Raw genomic sequence first — 20,976 nt, 5'->3', positions numbered from 1 at the left:
TTTAGAGAAGGGAGGGAGGAAGAGGTGAGAAACATCAATGTGAGAGGGAAACGTGAACTGATTGCCTCCTGCATGCCCCCCCATTTGGAGACCTGGCCTGCAACCCAGGTATGTGCCCCGACAGGGAATCAAACCAGCGACCTTTCGTTTCACAGGCGGATGCTCAATCCACAGAGCCACACCAGCAGGGCAAAATCATTTCCTGTCATACTAAAAAATTAAGTATGTCTGTGTTTAGTTACCACATTACTCCCAGAAAGAAGGAAAAAATGCATCAATTATTTTAAATCAAAACATTCTTAAGTCCTATGTCCCGTACTTTGATGTTCTTTGGAAAAATGGAAGAGTAACACGGTTTTTCCTAAGCTGTGAAGTATGTTTTCACCCTCAATCTTGTGGGAGTGGCCCAGAAGGCAGCCTTGCCCAGCACTAACTCAGTTTCCGATCTCCGTTTTCAGAAAGGCCCTTAGCTTTTCCCTTTCAGGTTCCTGCCGGAAGTCGCCAGCACAAAACCTGCCTGTCACATTTTCCCAAGACGTAAACAGTGGCCGGTGTCCACCCAATTAGAAGCACCTTCACAGAAGTGAGCACTGTTTTTTGCCAGGTTTGATCTCGCGGCCCTGCCCCTTTAATCTTGGCGTTGGAGTTTCTTTTTTTACTACCGTGACCTCCCGAGACGGCCTGCATGGGTCCAGTCCCAGGGCACTACCAGTTGACCGCCAATAATTAGACCCGAAAGGACAAAGAAGAGGAACCGGCTTATTCTGCGACGGCGCTTGGGTTACGAGGCTGGGCGACGCAGGCCCGGCGCTGACCCCACGCGCTCTCAGCTTCCGGGGCCTGCCCCGCCCCCTCTGGGTGAGCGCCCCGTGCTTCGTAGTCTCTATGGTACCAACTTCCGCCGCTCTCCACACCTCGCGAGACTCCGACGGCTTAGCAATGGCGAGATCGTGAGTGCCGCTGATAGGAGTCAGAAGGGGCTGGAACGGGGCTCCGGCGAGATCGGGCAGTGGGAGACTCAGCAAGAAAGGGCCACCTGAACCGGAGCGGCGGCTGGGGGCTCGGGCCCCTATGGGGCCGGATAGCTGCCCGCGACCAAGCTTCCGCCTCTCCCCCAGATGCCGCGTCACTGCTCCGCCGCCGGCTGCTGCACACGGGATACGCGCGAGACGCGCAATCGCGGCATCTCCTTCCACAGGTCAGCGCGCGTGCGTGCTGGCTCAGAAAGGTTGAAATGCGCCGGTGCCCGTTGTGCTAGCTTGAAGCCAGGATTGCGCATGCGTCTCTCTGTGGTTGGGTGGAGGTTTGAACTTGGGGTGGCAGAGGTTGGAGCGGGCAGTCCAAGCGGGACTGAGTCCAGACGGGAGAGGAAGGATGCACGTCCATCACCCTCGGATCCTCAGCTCTGCGACTCTTACCTGCTAGGTGACGCTGAGCAAATTGCGCCTCCTGTGAGGCCTCAATTTCTTCGTCTGTGTCTGGGTGGGTGGTGCTTAGCTGGAATGATTGAAGGGAGTACTCCTGGCAACATGTGCAGGGCCAGCTCTTTATCTGAGGAATTCAGGCATCATGGCCCCAGGGCTTCAGGCAGCCTGGGGTTCATAGGTTTGTGGTTTTACAGACTTCCCAAAAAGGACAACCCAAGGCGAGGCTTGTGGCTGGCCAACTGCCAGAGGCTGGACCCCAGTGGCCAGGGCCTGTGGGACCCAGCATCCGAGTACATCTACTTCTGCTCCAAACACTTCGAGGAGAACTGCTTTGAGCTGGTGGGAATCAGGTGAGCCTCCTTGCCAGCCAGCATTGGGGCATCTGTAGGGTCCTATGAGGAGGTCCCTGGCATACCTCACGAGGACAGGCAAGCCTGGTTTCATGGATGGCTGCCTCTTCCCAGCTCTACCTCAGTTTCCTCTTCTGATGTGAGGACAGTAAGGCCCACTCCTTCAGGATGACTGTGCCAGTGACACAGGAGAAAAACATGAGCTTTTCCAGAGGGTGTTTCTCAGAACCCATTTTCCCACAAAGTCCACAAATGAAATAATACTTTTTGGCTGGGCAAGCCAGTTCTGGTGGAACTTTTCCACACACTTTAATTTTGAGGAGCCTTGCAGGGAAGAGGTTGGTGTAACTCTGGCTAACTTGGCATTCCCCAAACTAATGTTCTGGCACTGGGGAGTCTGCTCTGGGATGCTGGAGGGCATTCTGACCAAGTCCCTGCGGGTCAGCTGGGGATGGCAGTGCTTGTCCTTCTGTAATCCAGGCTGCTTTCCCCCACAGTGGCTATCACAGGCTGAAGGAGGGTGCAGTTCCCACAATATTTGAGTCTTTCTCCAAGTTGCGCCGGACAGCCAAGACCAAGGGGCACAGTTACCCACCTGGTCCTCCCGACGTCAGCCGGCTCCGGCGATGCAGGAAGCGGTATGTGCCGTGGGTGGAGGTGTGCCCCACTCAACCCAGTTTTGAGGTACTAGGCTATAGAGTGTCTCCCAGCAGCTGTGGTGGACAGGGTCCTGAGCCTGTGGAGTGGGCTGGTGCCCCTGGACAGGAGGGCTGGTGAAGTAGGATCTGGCAAGCCCTTTACCTGACCTGTCAGTCTCTCACCCCACAGTTGCTCTGAGGGCCGAGGGCCCACAACTCCTTTTTCTCCACCTCCACCTGCTGAGGTCACCTGCTTTCCTGTGGAAGAGGTCTCGGCACCTGCTGCTTTGCCTGCTTCCCCCACTGGGAGGCTGGAGCCTGGCCTCAGCAGCCCCTTCTCAGACCTCCTGGGGCCCCTGGGTGCCCAAGCGGATGAAGCGGGCTGCAGCACCCAGCCCTCACCAGAGCGGGAGCCAGAACGCCAGCAATCCCCTCTTGAGCCTCGGCCTGTCTCACCCTCAGCCTACATGCTGCGCCTCCCACCCCCTGCTGGAGCCTACATCCAGAATGAGCACAGCTACCAGGTGGGCAGTGCCCTGCTCTGGAAGCGGCGGGCTGAGGCTGCACTTGATGCCCTGGACAAGGCTCAGCGCCAGTTGCAGGCCTGCAAACGGCGGGAGCAGCGGCTGCGGCTGAGGCTAACCAAGCTACAGCAGGAGCGAGCACGGGAGGAGCGGGCACGGGAGAAGCGGGCTCAGGCAGATGCCCGCCAGACTCTGAAGGAGCACGTGCAGGACTTCGCCATGCAGCTGAGCAGCAGCATGACCTGAGCGAGGGGCCACTGGACTCAGGACTGACTGAGGGGCTGCCTGTCAGGGCTACAAGCCTCTTCCTCAGAATCCACCTGGAAAGGGACCTCATGTGAGCTGCATCCACCAGACCTACCAGGTGCCCTAATAAAGTGGATTCTAGCAGGCCCTATATCTGGTTCAGCTAGGGGCTGGGGCCCCTTCCTCCATACTAGGCTTGTTCTGCCAGATGATGGCTACAGCCCCAAGAGAGCTCAGACCCTGGAGTCTAAGCTCTAGGCTATGGCGGGCAGAATCCTGCTCTTGCCCACGCTTCCGAGTGCAGCCCCGTGCCCCACAGGGTTCTGAGGGACAGGGTGGTGTGCGTAGAGGCCGGGGGCAGCACTAAGCACCCGTCCCTTGGTACTGGAAATAGCCTTGACTTGAGCAAGCTGGTTTCTTTGAAGACATTCCCAAAACCCAGGCCAGACTGTTCCTTTGTGGGACACAACAGGCTGAGTTTGCACAGCCTGAGTTCTGGCCTGAAGGCCAGCCTCCCATTCACAACTTTCAGATGAGCCTATCTCATCTGAAAACAGACAAGAATGATTTCTGACTTGGGGTGGCTATCCTTGGCAAGTAGTGAGCTCTGAGAAATGGCATTTCTGGTCCCTGGAGGTCTAGAGAAGTGGGGGGAGGCACAAAGCAGCGGTCTTGGCTTCAACCTGTTTCTCCATTTTTCTTCAACTTGACTGGAATTTAGGCATCTTTGCACCTGTAATCATGACAAACAGCTTAGTGCATGAGGCAGTTTTACCTGCACAGGTGACCTCACCGAGCTGGGCCACAACCACTGCAGAACAGCTGAATTATTTCTAGTCCTGTGAATTGCTACACAGTGTTCTGAAATTTACTTTTCAGAGCCCTTGGTGTGTGGCTTCGTTTATTCATAGCATGTCTAGGCAAGATCACCCAGTGGCGAGTTACAAGGGTCCCAACTGGTCCACTGCACAGCAGGGCTTATAGATCATTCCCCAGGGTTTCCAGGTTGGTTTTCTTCCCCGGGCTGTTTTCTGGCTTGCCTAGGGGTGCCCACCAGCCACTGGGGCTCCTCATCCACCTGCATCCACGGTCTTCTGACAAGAGCTATGGAGTGGCAGGTGCCACATTTTCGTGGGACATGGAGGAAGGAAGTGAGCTCTAAGGCAGGGAAGAGATCACTCCCCCCTAAGTGGATTACTGGCAGTTGGAGAAGGGTCTGGGCAATTCTTACTCCCAGAAAGGGGGCAGAAATAGTGCCTTCCATATTGGGGTGAAATCACATAGGGTCCCTGTTGGGGGACAGAGAAGGATGGGTTCCATCCCATGCAGGAGCCTACAGGGCAGTGGTGGGGGGAGGTCATCCCAGCTTACTCCCAGGAAGGGAGAAGCCAGCCTGGATTCCTCCACAGCCTCTTCCCCCATGTGTCTAGGCAGCCTCAGGTAGGAGCTGGAAGATGCTGACATGCATAGAGAACCAGGCAACACACCAATCCCACAATTGGGCCAAATGGCCAGTCCACAGCTTTGGGAGAGCCAAGGGCTGAGGCCAGAGCCCACCAGTGGGGACCATGCTAGCAAGGTGTGAATAGTAGGGGCCACTGCTGTGGCTTTAATGGAGGCATGTCTATGACAGAATACTAAGGGACAGAGACTGGGGGGCATCTCCGCTGACTTCTTGCTGCAGTCCAGGGCCCTGATGCGCACACAGGTGTGTGGGATCCGGAAGCCCCTCTGGAGTCCAGACCCAGTCCAGAGTGATTGACCCTGTAGGCTGGGAGCTGACCTCAGGGCCCTTCACACCCCAAAATTCATCTTAAAAGGCATGAAAATTCATCTTGAATCAGACCACGTGTCCATCACTGTTGCCCACACACATGCTCCAAGTGACAGGAGTGGCCTTTTCATCAACCTTGGTGAGGGTGGGGGTGCTGTATGGGCCCTGCATTGGAGAGACCTTCATGGCAGGGCGGTGGCCAGATCCGTAAGCCATGCTGAGTCCCTGCCAGGTTGGGGCCCCAAAGCTCCCTGGTGAGCTCTCCCCACTGCTGGGCCCTGGCCAGGACCCCTGCCTTCTGCTGTGTCACCACTGAACCATAGCTTTCCTTCCCAGGACAGGGTGGGGCCAGGGGTCCTGCTTCATCATCTGCTTCCTTTGGGACCTGTGTCGTCAGCAGTGAAATGGAGCACTTGGAGCCCCTCATGTCCTCTCAGCTCTCTTCTGAGGCTCTGGGTACCTGTGCCTCAGCTAGAAGGTCTGATCACTGTCGCAGGCAGTTTTTGCAGGGGACAGGGCAGGCCTGGTCATTCTCCATTCATGGGCTGGCACCACCTGGGCCCTCATATGTCGGCGCCCAGCTCTGCACACTGCTTGTCGGAGATGTGGGAGGCCAGGGAGTCTATGATGTCGAGCAGCAGCTGCTGACTCAGGGAGCGCAGCGTGGGCAACTTGGAGACCTGCGGGAGGTGACCAAAAAGGCCAGAACAGGATGGAACTGGATTCATGAGAGGGTTGGGAGGGCTCCACAGATGGGGTGAGGAGTGGCCAGTGGGTGGGTGGCTCTGCTTGCTTATCCCCAGGGCCCACTGCTGAAGATAGTCCGACTCTAGGCACCCTCCCCCCACCTGCTGCTGTGGGAGAGTGGGCCCTGAGGATGAGGGGTGAGCAGCAAGTGCTGAGCCAGGAAGGCCCTGACCTTAGTGAACTGGTGCACGATGATGTGCAGGCAGTGCCGCTTCATGTCCAGCGCCTGCGTCTTGTCAGCCGCCTCCAGGATCTGGAACAGCAGATTCCTTGAAGTGCTGCCCCACCTCTCACCCACCCACCCAGGTGCCAGGAAACCAGCAAGCACCAGAGGTACTACCTGCAGCACATTCTGCACCGTCACATTCATCTCCAGGTTCTGCTTACAGTATGCCTGCAGCCGATTGTTGTAAAAGCCATAGTAGTATGGGGCCGCGAACAGGTAGCTGGGGAGCTGGTTAAGGAGCTGCCGCCAAAGGAACTGTCCTCCCACACACCACCCTCCTCCCCAGGAAGAGTGCATCTGGAGCCCGGGCCTGCCAGGGGCAGAGAAGAGCTGAGACTGCACCTGCTCAGAACCAGGGGACCTGCCCCACCAGGAGGGTCTGGCAAGGGCTCCAATCTGGGCAGAGCACTGACTTGATCTCTACACAGACTCTGAACCCCTCAGAGGTCAAAGGCCCCATCAAGAACCAAAAAACACCACAGCACTTTCTTTCCAGGAAAACACCTATATGCATCTTTGCAGAACTGTCTGCAGTCTCCCGGAGCCCGAAAGTGCACCCTACACCCCATGTTCAGGCCCTCACTGAAGTGACACAATCAGGGATCATTCTATGTCCACTTGCTCACCTGTCACATACAGCAATGACCGATCCTCTACTCTAAGCATTCATGAAAGTCAAGAATCCACCTGTTCCTCCTGGTTACAAACTCCTCGGTACTGGCTGACCAACTGTTTCAGAGAAGTCTGGGAGGGCACAAGGCACCAGGAAATCCTCCAGAAATCGCCTGGCCAAGATCGGTCAGTTGGGCCACCCAACGTGGGTGCCAGGAGCCCGTGATGACCTGGGAGCACCCTTGGGGGTGAGGATGCAGCGAGTCCTCAGGAGGCATGTTGACCTCACCATAGTAGATGTAGCGCAGCATGGACTCGAAGGCCTGCCTGCTGGGCACCATCTCCCCGATGGAAATGTTTACCTGCCCGTCCTCGGGCATGAAGGACCGGAACATGGCCTCAAAGTAGCTGCAGACAGGGAGTGGCAAAGGCCTGGCTCTCAGCAGATGCAGCCAGTGCCTGGCCCACATTGCCCAACAGCTGCACCCACACCCACCTGGAGCGGGCGGCCAGAATGGCCTTGTGGGCTGGCCGAGGGTGCCCATCCAGTAGCAGTGTGATGTCACAGAACTCGGCACCTGCCCCCTCCAGGTATGCCTTCATGTCCTGGATCAGAGATGTGCCTGTGGGGGACATGGAGGGACCCTGAGCAGGTGCCTCCTGCCCCTTACCCAACCCTGCTCCTGACTCAGGCCTCAGGGCCCCAGGGCACAGTCTCCTGAACATCTGTCCCTTCTGTGACCCTAAATGAACCTCCCCCAAACCAGAGGTCTCACTCTGGTCCTTGAGGCACCACTAGGCCCTGTCCTCAGCTCCCAACACAACCCTCAGGAATATCCACCCCCAGAGTCTGATCTCTCAGACTCAGCCCACTGAGCCCTTCTCTGGGCCTGGTGTGCCCTGTGTGCCTGCTGCGTGTCACCTGGAGCCAGCTGCCAGAGTCAGCATAGGACCCAGGGGGAGTCGGGGATGAAGGAGCCTGTGCCCTCCCTTCCCAGGCTAGGGGGAAACAGGGAGGCACTGGTAGCAGCTGAGGTCTGCAGGCTGCGCTCACACCTCAGTGGGCCCCAGGCTTGGGTACCCCGAGAAGTCTGATGACTAAGCACTGTGACCCTGAGCACATGGCTCACTTCAGAAGCTGTCAGACCTGATGTCATTCAGGGAAGGCACCCTTGCCAGAGAGGTGCCCCGTGTCCCCTCCAGAAATGGGCTCAGGAGGTTACCCGCCCTCAGGCACACAGACTGCTGTGGAAAACCCCATGGGCTGGGCGTTCTTCCTTCACCTAAGCCTGGACTGCCTCCCTCTTTGCCCCGTCCCTGTACCTGGGGAGCACTCTGGGGTCCTCCCCACACCCACGCCTCCACCCCTGCCTGAGGGTCTGGCAGGTGATTCCATGCCTCCCAAGTCTTGACCAAGATGAATGCCACCTGGCCAGCCACTGGCAGGGAAGGGACCAGGCTCCCTACCGATGTCCACAGGCTGGTCTGAGGGGGTACGGGGGGGCGGCTGCTGCTTCCGCCGAACAATCTCCACAATCAGTGGGGATGAGAGGTGCTCGAACTCCTTCATCATGATCACCTGGTTGAAGTGGGACTCCTTCACCACGAAGTTCAGACAGTGTTCCTGGGACAGACAGGCCGGGCAGGCGGGCATGGTCAGGCCTTGGCCCCAACAAGGCACCAGACTGGGCAAGGGGCTTGCAGCGGTGGGCAGGGTGGGCTGCAATGCACCTTCAGCTGGCCCAGCTGCAGCCTGGCGGCACTCTCGCACACGACCAGCACGTTCTGCAGGTCCACGGAGGCCTCGATGTACTGCCGACACAGCTGCTCCAGGCGGCACAGCTGGAAGCTCAGCGCCAACTTGTACACATCCATGATGAGCAGCACGTCCTCCACGTGGCCTGCACCCGAGAGCTCCCTGAGCCTTGTGGACCTCAGGCAGCAGGGAGGGGAGGATGGGGCCCAGGCTGCCCACCTGCAAGCGGGCTGCTCACACCCCCACCCTGTTCCTGCCCTGCCTCAGCCCAGGCAGACCTTTCCTCGGGTACTTGATCTTGTCAGTGTAGAGGAACTGCATGAGCACCTCAAAGGGCCGGGCCTCGGCCTCTCGGATGGCCACGCGCAGCAGGGGTGGCCGGGCCCCACCCACAGCACCACCAGGGGCCTCCTTGGGAACCAGAGCTGCCTCCTCCTCTAGCTTCTGTGGGAAGAGAAAGGGAAGCTCAAAATCACCCCATGGATGCCCTTGGGAGGATCCATGCTCATGAAGGCAGGGCCAAGTGGGGCAGCACCTCACCTGGGCCAGTCGCTCCCTTGCCTGTACTATTTTCCTTCGGAGCCAGCGGCTTCGTGCTGTGACAATGGCCACGTGGCCCTGCACACACTCCTCCTTCTGCAGCAAGAATGACACCTTGGTGAAAGCCAGCCAGAGCAGGGACCTGGGGACTCCAGGCACCAGTGGGCAGCCAGCGTGTCTCTGGGAGCAAAGCCCCACCTCCTCCACAGTGGCCTGGGCTTGGCACAGAAAGGGCACCCACCTCACCCAGCACGAACTCCACATCGCAGAACTGGCGGCTCTCCCATAGCCGCCCGTAGTCTTCATGCAGCGTGCACTTGGGGTAACAGGAGAACTGCAGGAGACCCAGGGTCACCAAGTGAAGACACTGTCACCCCTGGCTTTGCCCTCTCCAGCAAATGAAATGTCTTTGAAACCCAAATGCCAAGCCCAGCTCAGCCCAGCTCCTTCCACACTCAGGTGGCTTTCCAGGCCCCACTGGCTCTGCTGTGAGCCCTGACTCGGCCCCACCAGCCGCACCCTGTACTGAGGTTTCCGACTCCCTCAGCCTAGAGCCCCCCACCCCTCCCCAGCAGCCAGGCTCCTCAGAAAGGCTGCCATCCCACCAGGTGCAGCCCTGGCTCTGGACGCCCTGGGACAAGCTCCACCACTACCCCCTGGGTCTCAGTTTCCACCACCAGGGCCCATTCTCCCTGGCTGGCCCCGTGCAGAGCCAGCTCACGAGGTAGCCGCCTGCTCTGCAGGCCTGTGGGCCTCACCTGGAACCTGTACATCTCCCCGCTGCGGATGTTGTTGTCCACAGTGCCCCCAAAGATGTACATGGCGTCCGAGATCACAGCAGCCGCATGGAAGAGCCTTCCACTGGGCAGCTGCGTGGACAGGGGACAAGTCGGCAGGGTGAAAGAGGGCAGGGTCAGGTCTCCAGCAGGGAGCTGCCTGAGGCCAGGAGTGGGCCATGTTGTAGGCAAGGATGTGGCTCCACTGGCCTTGAGGGAGGGGTCGGAGCAGGCCCTGAGACACAGCTGTAGGCACAGGGCAGGAGGCAGGGCCTGTGTAGGTAAGCAGGCAGGATGGGGCCCTTGTGACCCACATGGTGGACACAGCAGGTGCTCAGTCTCATGTGCTGCAGCGACATGGCCCGGGCAGCAGGGCATGAGCTCCTGACCTCAATTCGCCATGTGACCCCAACAAGTACCTCTCTGAGCCTCGGTCTCCCCTCCTTTGAGATGGGCTGCTCACAGGCCTGGCTTCAGGGGTTGAGAGAGCAGTAACGAGGGCATGGGCTCTCACCTCTGAGGCTGGTGGGGAAGGCTGCTTGGTGTTGGTGGTGCCAAAGTCCAGGCCAAATACATCTCGGGACTTCTTGAAACCGCCCCGATCCTCAGAGGGCAGGGCAGGCACCTCCTCAGAAGTAGCTGCTCGCTCTGGCACCTCGGTCCCACCGACCTGGTAGGAGACATGTGGGCACACAGCCAGTCAGCAAGGGCCAGGCAGGCACTACAGACGGCTCGCCAAGGGGACAGGTGGAGGCACGTGGGGAGTGCCACAGGATGCGGGCTGAGTCAGGGAGCTGGGAGAACACCCTCAGCACAGTGTGAACATGGCGGGAAGTGGAATCTTACAAGCCCACAGGCTGCAAGATGGAGAATGGACAGAGAGACCCAGGGCCCAGGGTCAGGCCAGGGTAGGTGTCCAGGGCTAAGGGCATCCTGGCCTTGCTCCTGCTGGTTGTCTGGAGCCCCAGGAGCGTCCTGGGGCTGTGAGGAAGGAGCTGGAAGCCGGTGGGTCAGGAACACACCCCAGGCCACAGGCCCTGGGACCCCTCAGCAACACCTGGCAGTGCTCACCTCGCTGTCCGAACTGGGCTGGACGACCTCCCAGGTCTGAAAGTCCACGTCATAGCAGTGTAGCTCATTGGGCAGAGTGTTGTCGGCTGCGCCCCCAAACACGTAGAGGTGGCGGTCAAAGGCTACCATGGTGTGCCCGTAGCGCCGCTGGGGGGGCGGTGGAGAGCCCCGAAGCAGATGCTCAGTGGGGATGCGTGTCCACCTAGGGGCACACAGCATGGAACCAGTGCCCGGCAGGGGCTCCTGCTCCCCTGTGGCCTCCACCTGGCTCCCAAGTCCCCACCACCGCCACCACGGGACCAGTCTGCAGAGTGCCCTGCAACCTCTGGAGGACCTTCCCAGGCTGAGGGAGACCTGCGGTGTGTGCCCAGTGTCCCTTGCCCCATTTCACTCTGGCACCAGCTCTGCCCACCTCTTCGTGTGGGGGGATGAAGGGTGCAAGCATGAGGCTGGGTAGGAGGCTGCTTGGAGGCTGGAAGGGGGCTGGCCTGTGAGGAAGGGGCACCACACTGGCTCCATCCAACAGGGCCATCAGAGTCTTCCAGTACCAATCTGGCTGCTGCTGGTGGCCAAGTGTCCTGTGGTTTTCTTCCTATCCCATCCCCTTCATCCCAAACTACAACCCAACCCCCAGCTCCGGTTTGGGCCCCTCACCTTGCTGCCCTCTGCCTTCTAGATGCGCCTTCCTCAGCCTGCTCCACAAGTACCCCCAGGCCCGCATGCAGCCCTCAGGCCCTGTTCTTCCCTCAGTACTGGCTCTTCCCTGAGGAACCCCTTGCAGATCAGCCACCTGTCCACCTTGCCAGAGCCTGCATGTCTGGCTCCACCTTGCCAGAGCCTGCACGCTGGCTATGCCCGGCCTCTACCCACGTCCCTCACTTCTCCAGGTCTTCTCCTGCCTGCTCTGAGCTCTCTGTGGCACCCACTGTCTTGAGGGCCTAGGTCAGGGTGGAGCAGCAGGCCTGTGTGCAGTGTGGCTCTCCTCCCAGCCTGACCACCCAGGACAAAAGAGTTGGCCGGACATCAGCAGGGGCTCCCCTGCCCCGGATGCCCAGACTGCCTCCTCCCCAGCTGACACCCTGGCACCCAGGGCAGCTCCAAGTCCCCTCCTGAGCCTCCCTGACCTGCAGCCGAAACTCCATTAAGTCCCAGATCCAACGCCTGGCCCTGACCTTAGTCCCCATCACAGGGGTCAAGGGCTGGCCAGCAGTCAAGGCCAGCAGTCAAGTCCAGCAAAGGCTGGGAGCTCTCAGAGCCCTTGCACCCCTCCAGTCTTCTGCCACCATATGAGCTCTATGCCAGTCACATTTGTTACTGGTGGCACTGACCATGCCATTCACTCAGAGAGGCAGGCTGCCCAGGCCCTATCTTGCTGAGCTGCAACCACACCGAAGGGGCCTGCAGGGCATCTCTGGCCCAGTCTGTCCCAAGGCACTGCACATCCCCGCTCCGGTGGGGAGGGCAGCTGGCCCTGCTTTATGTGGGAGCCCACGGGGATGGCTCCAGAGGAATGCATGGGGAGCTGGCTGAGGGCCCACCACTGGGGCACTCACATCTTGTCCTTAAATTCAAACTGGAAGAGGTTGTTGGTTATCTTGGCTCCACTCTGCCCTGAGAACACAAACATCTTGTCGCGGCACACGGCCACTGGGAAGTTGCAGCAGGATGGCGGGATCTCGCCGCTCTGGGCCACCTGTGGGGGCGGGAGGCAGCTCAGCCCTGGGCCTTCACAAGAAACCAGCGCACCTGTCGGTGCGTGTGCTGCTGAGCTGAGACTGCTTTTATTCCTGAAGTTTCTTCTGTGCATGAGAGTTCATGTATCACTTTTTGCAGAACGACCTAAAGCCCCACCTCACTCCCCTACATAGGGGCTGAAAACATCGTTAAAGGGGCAAGAACCACCCCCAGGAAAAGAGCAGCCAGCAGGACAGCAGGTGGTGCGCTGTCCTCGCTGTGTTCAGATAAGCGTGGTTACACCTGAACTGCATCAGTCACCATGACAGTCTGCCGTCCAAAGTGCAGGGCCTTTAGTCACCAGGTAACTGCCACTGGGATTCACTGTGAGGACAGGCAGGTCAGCAAGAAGGGCAAGGGAGGACAGGGCCAGGCTTTGGCAGAAGGGAATGTGATAGCCTCCACCCCCGCCCAGCCTGGCCCAGCCGCCCTCAAACTTCTCACCTCCCACTCCAGCCCCCCATCCCCTGTACTCACGTCCCTTCCTCTCCTTACCCTGGACCCCCTACACCCTAACCTCCCTGTCTCCCCGCAACCTCACCCCAGGCCCCCAGCCTCTTACCTCCTCCCAGCACGTGAGCTCTCTGTCCTGCAGGCCAATGGTCCACATGTCGTTCAGCCTGCATGAGGACAAAAGGGTCAGGGTGCCTGTCCTGGGGCTGGCTGTCAGGGTGGGCCTGGGCCTGGCCAGGAGGGAAGGCTCTGGGGAAGAACATCCCATCACTCGGGGATTGGTCCGGGGTCTCTGTGGCAGCCATGAAGCTTCAGTTGGGGGGCTGTGGAGGATGCACTGAGCCCCTATTGTGCCAGGCCGCTACCCAGCCCAGGCAGGAAGAGTGCTCACTTGAAGAAAGGCCTCATTCTTGACATTTAGGGCAGGGGACAGGGTAGGCCACTCAGCTGATCCCTGGGGCTAAGAGAGGATTTCGGAAAGGCTACACTCACAAAAATCACACTGTTTATAGTTTCTATAATGCTGAAGTTTTGGGGAATGAGCACACACTGCTTTTGTAATCAGAGAAATATAGGAAAGCCAATTTGCTAAAATAGGAAGGAAAATGCCTATAACATAAGCAAGAAGCCTGTTCTCCTCCGTAGGGGAGGAGCCGAGCCTGAGCCCTGCCACTGCCATTCACCTGCTCATTGCCCCTTTTCAGGTCATTCCTTGCCGTGGACCTGAGTATTCTCACCCCAGGATTCCTCCCCCGACCCCCCAGCTCTCTGCTCTGGAGACCTGCACGGCAGCTGCACAAACTTGGTGGGGTAGGCGGAGGCTCCATTCAGTGGCCATCACCCTCATCCTGCCCGTCATCCACTTCCCTCCACCCCCTGCCCACATACCCACCTTCCCGAGGAACCCCCATCCTGAGCCCTCCAAGGCTAAGAACGCCCACTCTGTGTACCAGTACCCTGGGCCGCTTAGAGGTGGAGTGCACGGGCCAGGCTACCACCTACCTGGCATTGCCATCGTAACCAGCAAAGATCCATAATTTGTCACTGTACACTGTGGCACCATGGGCTGACCTGGCAACTGGCAACCTGGAGCAATAGGTAGGGAAGGAATGAGGCCACCCAGTGCAGGCCCGAGCCTCACACCCTCACGATGATGGTCCGACAGCCATAACCCTGCAAGTCCTGCCAGGCCCTAGGACTGCCATGTCCACATCTGCTGACACCGGGACCCCAGGGACTCTAGTCAGGGTATAACTGACAATACCAGGGGCTGAGCTCATGCGACACCAGGTCACCGATGAGGCATTCAGACATCCACAGGGCACACGGTCCTCTGCCAGCTGCTACCAAATATCAAAGGGGGTGCTCGCAAGGCAGGACCATGGGAGCACCCATCACAGGACATTCTATCCTTTCTACTTTGACAGGGGGCAATCTAAAAGCTGGGAGGAGGCTGAAAATGGGTTAACACCAGCTCCCAGCTCCCAGGCCTCTCTGGGCTTCAGGCTCTTCACTTGTAATGCTTCAGGTCCAGAGGGCCCACAGCACGACCCCCAGAGTTTTCAGCAGTTTCTCACCGTCCTTCAATCTTCCACTCCGTCCACTGGCCAGTTGCAAACTTGTATTCAAAGAGGTCATTTTTATTCTTCAAGTTAGAATTGGAATAAATGTCCCCAGTGTAACCCCCTGGATAAAGAGAAAGAAACGGTCATACCCGAAGGCAGCGTTGTAGAGTCCTCATATATTGGGAGGCGAGGACACAATCTGACCCCATGGAAAATGCATTCCCCAACTCCCTCTGCACACCCCGGGAGCACCTGCTGGGTGCCTGCCCCTGTGCTGGGCTCTGGAAACACAGAAATCAGCAGGACCCCACTCCCTGTCCCTCATGGGGAGGAAAAGCCACCTTCTGGCCCAGTCACAGAGGCAGACCGTTCCCACGCCGGCCAGGAAATCAGGCCGAGGCGCAGACAGAGAGAGGCCAGCCAAGTACAGCATGTGGGCCTGATGGGAGGGCAAGGGATCCTCGGCCTGGGAGGTAAGCGGCGGCTCACCAAAGACGAACATGCTGCTCCCATAGACCACGGCTGAGTGGTGGTAGCGAGGGGCTGGCGGGGTCCCAGTGGTGAAGGCCCTGGCAGGGGAACAAGAGGCAGTGAGTGTCAGCAGTGTTTTGAAGGTTAACACCTGTATTATTACAGACACTTTTAAGAAAGCTACCAATATGGAAAAAAAAACCTAGCACTAAAATTTATGTATTACCCCTTTGCCAGAAGCCACTGTCCATAGCTGGAGGTCTACCCCACACCTTCCTGGGCAAATTGAGTGACTTTTAAAAATGGAATCCCGCAGTAGGTATTTTGTAATATGTTTTTCAACTAAACAGACTGTGAATAGGTCTTCAGGCTACTCTAGAATCGTCACTACCCCCTTCTCATAGCCGCACCGTGTTCTGCAGCATGGGTGGCCCAGAAATTTTACCTGCCAAGTTAAAAACCCATTTATACTGCTTTCTGGGGGCTGTTCCTTTTCAGTCTTATACGTAAGCAATTTTTAACAAAGAGTTGAAAAGTCTTCGGAGTGGTTTTAAAAATGAATTTGTACTAGTGGCTGTGCTTTAAAGTGAAGCGAGGGAGGAACGACACAGTCATTTCTGTGGTGCTCCCAGTGCTGTCCAGGTCTCCTGGGCAGGAGGCAGGCGCGTGGAGCGATGCCGCCCCAGGTGCCAGGTTCAACCTCTGTGGGTCCAGAGTCCCAACATCCTCCTCCGCCAAGGAGGCAGTCAGACCCCACCCCAGCGAGCTGCTGGGGCTGAGAGGGCAGCACGTAGAGCTCCTGCACAGAGCGTGGCACACAAGGGCCCTGGCGAACCTGTGCTTCTGCACAGATGGCAGAGCTCGAGAGGAAACCCAGCTACCTCCTAATCCCACAGCCTGTTTCTCCCACTCAGCTGTGAGCTGCTCCCAGGCAGGGGCTGGACTGGAGGGCACAGATGTGCAGTGCTCAGAAAGGGCAGGTGTCTTGTCCAAAGCTACAGGAGGACCATTTGCAGGCGGGAGGCCAGGGTCCACATGACCCACTGCCTGGCTGGGGTCTGCTGGCAGAGGCTGTGCTCCATGTGGTAGGGAGGGGAGAGGAGCCCCTACAGCAGCAGAGGCAACCCTAAAAGGACCCATCGACTGATGGCCCTCCAAGTTGGCTCTAGCCCCTGGCCTGGGAGACAGGCTTGGTGACTGAAGGGCTCTCCTGGGGTAGAATGTGAGGACCCACAACTGGATCAAACAGATCTCCCAATGGACAGGATTCAGAATAACAAATCTCAGTCACAGACTGGAAAAGAAACCGAGTGACAGAGGGGCCACTGAGAGAGGCGCTGGGCTTCTTTCTACATTTCCAGGAACGTGACTCTGCTGACAATCCGCCCAAAGGAGTGCCACCGAGTTCTAGGAGAAGAGCAGGAACCTGGGACTCAGGGGGCCACCCACCTGCACCAGGAACAGTCCTTCACGTCAAACCTCAGGAGGTCGTTGAGCATCGTCTTCCTGAAAGACAGCCGGGGACAGGTGGGCTCAGTCCTGGCCTCCTCTGCAGGGCGTTGCCCAGCCAAGACTCAGAAGATGGACAGGGCAGGCCAGGGGCTGGGCAAGTTGTTTTGGGTGGACTTCGCCAGGCCCAGACAACCAGGTGAGGCCCCAGGAACCAGAGAGGTGACCACAAAGGAAGCTCCTGAGCTGGTGGTGCAGGCACAGGGTCTATCTGCCAGGATTCAGAACCGAAGCCTGGCCTGGACCACCCCACCGCAGACTTGAGAGCCTGCACTTCACGCCAGGTCCCAGAATCCCCACTCGCACGTCTGAGTGCTCCCTTCTCGGAGGCTGTGCCGCCACAGTGCAGACGCTGGCCCACAGCTCCGGAAAGGCCCCTGCCCTGCTCTCAGGTCTTCCTGCCACCTCTTATCACAAAGCCAGTGTAACAACTACATTAAAGATACAAGAAATCAGGGTGGCTGACACACAATACAATATACAGAGGATGTATTTATAGAATTGTACACCCGAAACCTCTATAATTTTATTAATCAATGCCACCCCAATAAATTCAATGAAAATAAATAAATAAATAAACTATGACAACAAAAGATACAATAAAACAGGAAACAAGTCCGCTGGCCACGGCACCACCCAACACAACCTGCCTGATACCAACCAGCGCCTGTCACTAAGGGGAAGAAGGGTGTCAGCCCAGCAGGAGCCCAGCACCCCCCCCCCGCCCCCCCGCACAGTCTAGCTCAGTATGCACCGGAGGGCCCAGCTCTCCACCTGCATTTACAGAAGAGGAAGCAGCCTGGGAGATAAAGGACCTGTCTGAGGCTGTGCAACCAGGAAGCCGGGAGCTGGGAAGCAGGGGTGTGACAGTTAACTCCTCCCCTCTCCCATTTGCCCCCCTCCACCACCCAACCCCCACGGTTGTATGCCATCTTTTTTTTTAAATTGATTTTGAGAAAGAGAAAGAAGGAGAGGAAGAGGGAGAGAGAGTTGTTCCACTTATTTATGCATTCATTGGTTAATTCCTGTATGTGCCCTGATGATAGAACCTGAAACCTTGGCATATCGGGAGGACATTCCAACCAACTGACCTACCCAACCAGTGCCAGGCCATCCTTCCAGTCATTCTAAAATGTTACAACTAGACTGAGACAAATCTGTACCCTGTTTCTTAGTGTCGCATTGCAGAGAAAACATTTCTGCTTGTTGCTACAGTTCCTGACACAGAATACCTCTGGGGATGTTCCCAGCCACTGCCCTGTGATGGCCACCACACCTTTTCTGGTCTGGGGGATTCCCATTGAGGTTCTGGTAAATGTCTTTATTTCACTCGTTCATGTGACAAACATTTGTTGAGTTGTCTGGGTGCTGGGATGCAGGCCCTGCCCTGGAGGAGACAAGTAACCAACATCTGTATGCTCTGGGGTGAATGGAGCCAGAAAGAGGAGCAGAAGGGCAGGGGAGGGCCACTGATTGACCCAGTTGGTCTGGGTGGTCGGGGAAGGCCTCACTCACAGGTGATTCAGAGGAAGGGCGGCGGGGGTTGAGCAGGAGGGAACAGCCAGCGCCAGGGCCTAGCAGGATGCCTGGCACAATCTGAACACAGCAAGGCAGCGGTGCGGCCCAGTGCAGTGTGAGGCGAAGGCAGAGGAGCAGTGTGGGCGCACTGACTGCCAAGTGGGCTGGGGCTTTAAGTCAGATGGGTGGAGAGACATCTGTACGTTATCCACCAGGGAGGAACACACTCTGACTTGCATTTTCAAATGGATCCCTCTGCTTATTCATGGGGAAGAGACAGTGGGGGACACGGCTGGAAGCCAGGGGACCATGCCTGAGGAGGTTCTTCTGCCCATTCTGCAGGCCCTCATGGGATCCTGACTACCCCATCAGTCCAAAGTCAGGTCCCCCAGGGAGTCCTGCGGGACTAAGGCCGTGGCACCGTGGCAGGGAGGCCAGCCCTTCCTAGCCATTAGGCCAGGTCCTGTGGTTGACAGGCGGTGACAGGACTTATTTATGAGCAGGATGGGTTGTGTGCAAACACTGCACCCTCAACAGAGGGAAAATTCTGTGCTGAGCCCCTCACAGCCTTGTGGTCACTCGACCTCATGAAGTGCACAGAGCCACCCCATATATGGAGAAGGAGACCGGAGTGCAGTTACTGTTCTTAAGCCACCTGCCCGAGCCCAAAGCCACAAAGATCTAACTTGAACTGAGCCCTGCTTGTCCAAGAGACCGAGCTTCTGCCCTACATCCAACAGGCCCCCAGCCCTCCCAGATGCCTGGTGGACATCTCTGGCCTTTTCTGAGCACAACAACAAATAAATGAAGGTGGGAAACCCTGTTCAGACACGGACCCAGTGATATTCTGCACCCTCCCACCTCCAGGCCATTGCCCACGCTGACCCCTCTGCTTGGCACATTCTTCGTCTTTTACATGGCTCACTCTTACTCATCTCTCAGGTCATCAACCCTTCCACAAAGGCTTCCCTGACAGGACCAGACGCCCTTGTCCTGGTCCTGTGTCTGCTGCACCTGTGCCTGTGCCCAGTACCTGACACGGCCCAGCCCACACTAGGACAGCTCTTTCCTTCGGGGGAGGTTCGACTCCTGGGGAACAGATCAGAGGGAACCATGTCGGGGGAAGGAAACAGCTGCATAATCTGAGGGTTCACCCTGACCATGATCTTCCAGCAAAGGAAACCAGCCACAGCTTAAGTGGAAAGAGTTCGGGTGACAGAGGTGTGCTCACCAACAGAACATCAGGTCATTGCCAGGAGTTTATAGCAATGTGGGAAAACCCTTCCAAAAAGTATGGGAAATAAATAAAACTGCCCTCCATGCCTTCTCAGCTGCCATGTGACCATGTGGATGAGGCCCAGAGAGCAGTGTAGGGAAGGAAAAGTGCCTGGCAGGGTGGCAGCCAGGACAGATGTGTTTCTTTCAGGGCTGTGTCTGGTCAATCAGAACAAGAGGAAAATTTCTGTGTCCTGAGCATGCGCTACCCACTAGATGCTGTGCTGAGGGCTTTGAGTGCAGGGAATCCCACAGACCGGGAAAACAGAGCTGAGTGCTTAGCTGGCATTTGTAAAGAGAGCAGCAGAACTGTAGGAGCCCAGTCCAAACCAGCATGTTTCTCCCTCCCCAGTCCAAACACCCTGATGCTCACACTCACCCATTGTCTCCACCAAATACATAGATGGCATCTTTATAGGCCACCACTGTGTGCTTGCTGCGCCTAGAAAGGAAGGAGAGGAGGGGAGCGGTGAGGCCAGGACCCTCCTGGGGGCACCCGGGGAATGAGACCAAGTGTCTGGGATGCCACAGAGGTTGGATAACACCTCTCAACTAGCAAGATGAACAGAAACTTGTAAATTCCACCAGTACACCAAACACTCTGCGTCTGTGGACCCCTGATACTGGTCCGGGACTCTCTGGAATCCTCATCCCACTGCAAAGCACCCTGGACCTTGGCTGGAGACTCACAAACAAAACATAACTCTAGTACCCTGCCCCCCACTACCCTGACCCTGGCCACATGTCCACACCCCGCGAACTGCCCCTCTCTCAAAATCCTTGCCACAGAGCAGGGGAGGTAAAAGAGGGTAAAAGGGGGACAAATAGTGATGGAAGGAGACTTGACTTGTAATGAGCACACAATTACATAGATGATGTATTATAGAATTGTACACCTGAAATCTATATAATTTTATTAAACAATATCACCCCCAATAAATTTTTAAAAAGAAAAGAAAAAAACCCCCCACGAAAACTGCCCTGGGCATCGTCCTGGACACCACCACTCCTCTCTCGATTACCATATCCCGCCCTGGCCTCTCCCCTGGAACCCTCCATGAAGCCCTCTCAGACACCCCCACCCCCAAATTCCCTGAACCACGCCGTACCGAGCCCCCACGAACTCGTCGCAGGGCGGGAGACGCCGCCAGCGGTGCACCGTCTCGAAGGGCCCGAAGTTGAGCGTCAGGTACTCGACACTGTCCGAGCAGCTGTGGTCAAAGTCCACGCTCGGGGCTACCTTGGACCGCGCGCCGCTCGCCAGCGCCCCGGCCCCGATCGGGACCCCCGAGCCGCCCGTCCCAGCCATCCCGGGTCCACGTCCGAGCGGTCACAGTGCTTGCGAGACGTGCGGCCACCGCCCTGGGTCGCCCAGAGGGACTGCATTTCCCGGCGAGCTCCGGGCCGAGGGCGAGGACTTCCGGCTCGAGCGGAGCCTCCCGACAAGCCTAGCGCTCCTCGCGGGCCTGCGGGCGGCCCGGCACCTGGAATCCGAGGTTGCGGCAAGCGTCTAACCTTCTGGGAAACATTTCCCGTGGAGTGCCGGCGCTGGGTCCCAGCCCCGTCCGACTGTACTTCCCCGGCACCTGCCCGGAGATTGGCTACTGTTCCCGGCATGCCGTGTCTAAGCGGGGCTCGGCCGTGATCGTCCGCCGCGCCCGGGATCCCGGGTGGAGGGTTCCGAGCTCGCAGCGGCCTCCGCAGGCAGCCCACCCCCTTCCTGCTCGGGCCCCCAGCCCGAAGCCCTGGCGTCTGCCCTCGCTG

The 20,976-nt window shown here is 57.9% G+C and overlaps 2 protein-coding genes across 4 annotated transcripts; one reads left to right on the top strand and one right to left on the bottom strand.

The window, feature by feature from the left end:
• Nucleotides 1-897: 897 nt before the first annotated feature.
• On the top strand, nucleotides 898-3,336 carry THAP7 (THAP domain containing 7). Of its 2 annotated transcripts, XM_028528702.2 has the most exons (5): nucleotides 898-950; nucleotides 1,119-1,198; nucleotides 1,622-1,777; nucleotides 2,275-2,415; nucleotides 2,606-3,336. In XM_028528702.2, exons 2-5 carry the CDS (start codon nucleotides 1,119-1,121, stop codon nucleotides 3,183-3,185), a joined length of 957 nt encoding a protein of 318 aa, XP_028384503.1. In that variant the 5' UTR covers nucleotides 898-950; the 3' UTR covers nucleotides 3,186-3,336. The 2 variants fall into 2 exon arrangements, with proteins under 2 accessions (XP_028384503.1, XP_028384505.1); XM_028528704.2 differs by lacking the exon at nucleotides 1,622-1,777 and having other exon boundaries at nucleotides 908-1,198.
• Nucleotides 3,337-4,062: 726 nt separating this feature from the next.
• Nucleotides 4,063-20,657, bottom strand: LZTR1 (leucine zipper like transcription regulator 1). Of its 2 annotated transcripts, none has more exons than XM_028527825.2 (21): nucleotides 20,322-20,657; nucleotides 19,592-19,654; nucleotides 16,360-16,416; nucleotides 14,929-15,008; nucleotides 14,452-14,560; nucleotides 13,877-13,960; nucleotides 12,984-13,041; nucleotides 12,241-12,380; nucleotides 10,688-10,889; nucleotides 10,131-10,286; nucleotides 9,599-9,709; nucleotides 9,082-9,174; nucleotides 8,841-8,936; nucleotides 8,579-8,744; nucleotides 8,276-8,445; nucleotides 8,012-8,168; nucleotides 7,041-7,167; nucleotides 6,803-6,952; nucleotides 6,047-6,152; nucleotides 5,879-5,959; nucleotides 4,063-5,639 (listed from the first exon to the last, which is right to left on the bottom strand). In XM_028527825.2, the coding sequence occupies exons 1-21, from the start codon at nucleotides 20,519-20,521 to the stop codon at nucleotides 5,523-5,525; spliced, it is 2,523 nt and encodes an 840-aa protein (XP_028383626.1). In that variant the 5' UTR covers nucleotides 20,522-20,657; the 3' UTR covers nucleotides 4,063-5,522. The 2 variants fall into 2 exon arrangements, with proteins under 2 accessions (XP_028383626.1, XP_035870136.1); XM_036014243.1 differs by having other exon boundaries at nucleotides 8,579-8,741; nucleotides 20,322-20,625.
• Between the last annotated feature and the right edge of the window lie 319 nt (nucleotides 20,658-20,976).

This window comes from Phyllostomus discolor, chromosome 13, assembly GCF_004126475.2.
Source record: "Phyllostomus discolor isolate MPI-MPIP mPhyDis1 chromosome 13, mPhyDis1.pri.v3, whole genome shotgun sequence".
In the NCBI taxonomy this organism is placed as follows: domain Eukaryota; kingdom Metazoa; phylum Chordata; class Mammalia; order Chiroptera; family Phyllostomidae; genus Phyllostomus; species Phyllostomus discolor.
Note: the sequence above shows the minus strand (reverse complement) of the source record. Positions and strands in the feature narration are given on the sequence as shown.

Coding starts and splice junctions, on each gene's coding strand:
- THAP7 (XM_028528702.2), top strand. CDS start 1,119: ATGCCGCGTCACTGCTCCGCCGCCGGCTGCTGCACACGGGATACGCGC. Junction 1,199..1,621: donor CGCGGCATCTCCTTCCACAG/GTCAGCGCGCGT, acceptor GTGGTTTTACAG/ACTTCCCAAAAAGGACAACC. Junction 2,416..2,605: donor CTCCGGCGATGCAGGAAGCG/GTATGTGCCGTG, acceptor CTCACCCCACAG/TTGCTCTGAGGGCCGAGGGC.
- LZTR1 (XM_028527825.2), bottom strand. CDS start 20,521: ATGGCTGGGACGGGCGGCTCGGGGGTCCCGATCGGGGCCGGGGCGCTG. Junction 8,745..8,840: donor CAAGGGAGCGACTGGCCCAG/GTGAGGTGCTGC, acceptor CTCTTCCCACAG/AAGCTAGAGGAGGAGGCAGC. Junction 5,640..5,878: donor TCGTGCACCAGTTCACTAAG/GTCAGGGCCTTC, acceptor CACCTCCCGCAG/GTCTCCAAGTTGCCCACGCT.